The sequence below is a fragment of the Danio aesculapii genome, chromosome 8, assembly GCF_903798145.1.
Source record: "Danio aesculapii chromosome 8, fDanAes4.1, whole genome shotgun sequence".
In the NCBI taxonomy this organism is placed as follows: Eukaryota; Metazoa; Chordata; class Actinopteri; order Cypriniformes; family Danionidae; genus Danio; species Danio aesculapii.
Window position 1 is genome coordinate 2,497,283 of NC_079442.1, and position 5,000 is coordinate 2,502,282.

Below are 5,000 nucleotides of genomic sequence, written 5' to 3' on the forward strand. Positions count from 1 at the left end.
CAATCAATCAATAAACTTAATCAGTCAATGAATCAGTCAATCAGTTGATCAATTAATCAATGGATGAATCAATCATTGAGTCAATGAATCAATCAGTGAGTAAAAGAATGAATGAATCAATGGCAGAATGTGTATGTCTTCAGTCAGTGTAGTGTATAACCGTGTGTGTGTGTGTGTGTGTGTGTGTGTGTGTGTTCAGCTTCACTTGAGCTTCTCTCTGAGCAGCGGTGGTGAAGACAGCAATAAGCAGGAGCGCGAGAGGGAGCTGATCCCAGTTCAGTCTCTTCATCTGCTGCTCAAGAGCATCGGGGCGACGCTGACAGACGCACAGGACGTCCTCTTCAAGTACTGCACTTCCTCATTCACCACACCACACACACCCTCACTTCACACCCTTGATTTCACTGCGGCGTTGAAACACATTCGAGTGTTTCTGCTGACCTCTAGTGGAGAGGTCAAGACAAACCAGATGTAGATGAAGACTGTAGAACAGGGGTCACCAAACTTGTTCCTGGAGGGCCGGTGTCCTGCAGATTTTTGCTACAAAAATACATTCTTATACATTTTAAAACCCAGCTAATTTGAGTCAAATGCCAGTGTGTGCATCCGGATTGTGATGTAATTGCAGTGTTTGTTTGTGTGTGCTTGTGTGTGTGTGTGTGTTTTCCATCAGACTGGCCTTCTTCGAGCTCAGGTATCAGTTTCGCACCGCTCAGCAGCTGCAGTGGGAGGTCATTCGCCATTACTCCAAACAGGTCACTAGCACATTACTGACCTCTGCTACACACTCACACTTGTTTTTGTGAATTATGAGGACACACTGGAGCTTTCCATTGTTTTCAATCTGTACAAATTGTGTTTTCTATCCTCCTAGCCTAACACTATCCTTAAACCAACCCTCACAGTGCACGGTTTACAACGATTTATAAGCCTTCTGAAAAATGGGGGCATGAGTAGGGCCTGAACTGAATCTGTGGAGATTTATTGATGCATTTCTGGACAGATTTCTATACAAAAATTAAATCCATAATTTAGCAGCTATTTTTTTTTTCCATGTGGGCCAATGTCCTCATAAGTCACCTTCTCCTTGTAATACCTTCGTCATATTTACATGTCATTATACAACAGGTTTTACACACACACAGACACACAGACACACACACACACACACACACACACACACACACACACACACACACACACACACACACACACACACACACACACACATCACCATAAAGTCAGCTATACAGTATGTGTGGTTTATTACAGGCTATCAAGCAGATGTATGTCCTGGTTCTGGGTTTGGATGTTCTTGGGAATCCATTCGGGCTGATCCGGGGCCTGTCTGAGGGCGTCGAGGCTTTCTTTTATGAGCCCTATCAGGTGAAACTATAAGACACAACAATTCAGGCTATACTACAACTATTTCTGTTGTTCCACTCTCAGAAACAGTCTAGACTGTATATAAAGAGCAGGCTTACCATAGTACACTTACTAAATAGTCACCAGCCTAGGCTGGTTTAAGCTGTTCTTGTTCAGCAGGGGGTGCAAACAGATGTACGAGGGAAATCCAGAGTCGTAGTCAAATTAACAGGCAGATGGTCACAAGGCAGGCAGTAAACAGTATGAAACAAATAAACAAGGCAAAGGATCAAAAACACGGCAAAGGCAGACAAAGGAAATGCGTTGTAATGTAACTATTGCAGATAACAAGACTCAGTAATGCGTCTCAATGTGAGCTGTATATATGTGTGTGTAATCAGTACTTGAGCAGCATCAGCTGTGTGTGTGCAATCAGTACTTGAGCAGCATCAGCTGTGTGTGTGCAATCAGTCAGGATCAGGAACCGGTTGTGTGTGTGTGTTGCATGACTGAATATGTAGTCCATTTATAAGCAGATTTGTAGTCCAATGTGTGTGTGTGTGTGTTTCCAGCGACCTCTGGTGGTTAGATCGCTGGTGATCATGACACATATTTGGGAAATATAAAATAGAATTGAATGCAGCAGTAGTCAGTGGCTGTTTTCTTATCTCCAGCATCCTTCAGAATATCTTCCTTTGTGTTCAACAGACGAAACTAAATAAACAGGGCTGAAACAAGCATTTAGTCTAGTGTAGTAGTCATTTACTGTGTAGTTTGGACCATGATCGTGAGTGTGTTTTTGTGTGTTGTTTAGGGTGCAATTCAGGGTCCAGAGGAGTTCATGGAGGGCATGGCTCTTGGTGTGAAGGCTCTGGTTGGAGGCGCTGTGGGTTCGTTCTCTTCTATTTTTACAGCATGCAATAATACACTGATGTGTAAAATACACTGATGTATGCAATAATACACTGATGTGTAAAATACACTGATGTATGCAATAATACACTGATGTGTAAAATACACTGATGTATGCAATAATACACTGATGTGTAAAATACACTGATGTATGCAATAATACACTGATGTGTAAAATACACTGATGTATGCAATAATACACTGATGTTGTCCAAGACTTCGAGGACAACACATACACTTAATACATTTACATTTACATTTAGTCATTTAGCAGACGCTTTTATCCAAAGCGAGTATTAATACACAAATACACTTCAGTAAACATGTACACAGACATGACCTGTATGCTATAACATTGCAGGTTAATGGTGTCTGTATATAATAACTTATATTTGATTGTCACTTGAGCTTAATTTGGTTGTAATGCAATGATGTGCATCTTTTGTAAAGCTGTTTGGAAACAATAATTATTATAAAAAGCGCTATACAAATGAACTTGAATTGAATTGATGTGTGTGAATTGGCTTCTGCCGGTAATAAATGTTCTTGTTGTAAGTAATTGCTGAAGCTTTTGTACTTATATTATCACAATATTGAATTATGCTGCCAAAAAAGTTTACTTGAACAGGTACATCATGATGACCAAAAATACTTGGTGTATTGCTTTATTGTGCATACAGTTGTATAAGTCAGAATTATTCGCTCCTGTAAATTGTTTTTTCTTTTTTAAATATTTCCCAAATGATGTTTAGCAGAGCAAGGAAATTTTCACAGTATTTCCTTTAATATTTTTTCTTCTGGAGAAAGTCTTACTTGTTTTATTTCGGCTAGAATGAAAGCAGTTTTTAATTTTTTTTAAACCATTTTAAGCTCAATAATATTAGCCCCCTTAAGCAACATTAGTTTTGGATTGTCTCCAGAACAAACCACTGTTATACAATGACTTGCCTAATTACCCTAACTTTACCCTAATTAACCTAGTTAAGCCTTTAAATGTCACTTTAAGCTGAATACTAGTGTCTTGAAGAGTATCTAGTCTAATATTATTTACTGTCATCATGGCAAAGAGAAAATAAATCAGTTATTAGAAATGAGTTATTAAAACTATTATGATTAGAAATGTGTTTAAAAAATCTTTTCGTTAAACAGAAAATGGTGACAAAAATATACAGAGGGGCTAATAATTCAGGAGTGCTAATATTTCTGATTTCAACTGTATATTGAATTATTAAATATCAGAAAATGGCTATTTGTCAATGAACTGTGCGCTTTAGAGTAATCTCAGATGATGGTTGAGTAATATAAACATGTGGTGTGGTCAGGTGGTCTGGCTGGAGCGGCGTCTCGCATCACTGGAGCGATGGCTAAAGGTGTGGCGGCGATGACGATGGATGAAGAATATCAGCAGAAGAGACGAGAGGCTATGAATAAACAACCGAGCGGACTGAGAGAAGGACTGACACGAGGAGGAAAAGGACTGGTGTCTGTGAGTCCGCCTTATTACGTTAGGGATAAAGTATATCCAGGCGGTTGTTATTGCAGAATAAAGCTTGACTGGTTTATCGGCAGCTTAACGTAAAAAGAAGCACTGTTGTATAAGGGGCTTTATTCTGTGAAAATCATCGTGGATGTACTTTATTCTGATTATTACATGGCTACTTGTCACAAAACATAAAAATTAGACATAAAAAGCAATGTTCTGAGCCGTAATAATTTATTAAAATTAACAGAAACGAAAACAGCTGATGGAGTATACACTAACCTGTGCATTATTCAGACACAAGATGGCGCCAAACAGTCAAAAATGCAAAGCTGACAGAAATGAAAACAGCTGATGGAGTATACACTAATCTGCGCATTACTCAGACACAAGATGGCGCCAAACAGACAAAACACAAAGCTGACAGAAATGAAAACAGCTGATGGAGTATACACTAACCTGCGCATTATTCAGACACAAGATGGCGCCAAACAGTCAAAAACTTAAAGCTGACAGAAGTGAAAACAGCTGATGAAGTATACACTAACCTGCGCATTATTCAGACACAAGATGGCGCCAAACAGTCAAAAACACAAAGCTGACAGAAATGAAAACAGCTGATGGAGTATACACTAACCTGCGCAATATTCAGACACAAGATGGCGCCAAACAGTCAAAAACACAAAGCTGACAGAAACGAAACTGTCTTAATTGAGCATAGACTAACCTACATATAATTCATTCACAAGATGGCGCCAAACAGACAAAAACAATGGCCTGACAGACAAGCAGAGTCATAAATATAAATATATGGAAAAATATGGATGTAAACGGACTCACTGACGGTCAAGGTGATTCGAAGTTCCAGGATGAGTCTGTGTTATTTAGCGGTTGTTATCTGGGAATAACTCGCCCTATAATGTCATGACTGACCAATCGCAATTATTGCCTATTTTTGTGTTCATTTCTGGGCGTTGTTTGAAAAACGGTCTAATGGAATCACCGAGATGAATCTACAATTGCTTCTCTTGGTTATGTTTCTTTTGTATTGTATGTGTGTGTGTGATTATGATCTCCTCTCCTCATCACACAGGGCTTCGTGAGCGGCATCACAGGCATTGTGACCAAACCTATTAAAGGTAATTCTGCTGACCCGCTGTTGCTAATGTTCATGCATTTAGCAAACGCTTTTATCCAGAGCGACACACAACAGAGGAACAAATGCAATTCTTTTCAGATTTAG

The 5,000-nt window shown here is 39.2% G+C and overlaps 1 protein-coding gene across 2 annotated transcripts in view; it reads left to right on the forward strand.

The window, feature by feature from the left end:
- Positions 1-5,000, forward strand: part of vps13a (vacuolar protein sorting 13 homolog A) — a 95,842-nt gene that overhangs the window by 80,446 nt on the left and 10,396 nt on the right. For both annotated transcript variants that reach the window (XM_056464604.1, XM_056464605.1), the window contains 6 exons: positions 200-345; positions 674-755; positions 1,273-1,386; positions 2,180-2,255; positions 3,600-3,763; positions 4,851-4,896. In XM_056464604.1, coding sequence (XP_056320579.1) covers positions 200-345; positions 674-755; positions 1,273-1,386; positions 2,180-2,255; positions 3,600-3,763; positions 4,851-4,896 — 628 coding nt within the window. The remainder of the gene's footprint in view (positions 1-199; positions 346-673; positions 756-1,272; positions 1,387-2,179; positions 2,256-3,599; positions 3,764-4,850; positions 4,897-5,000) is intronic.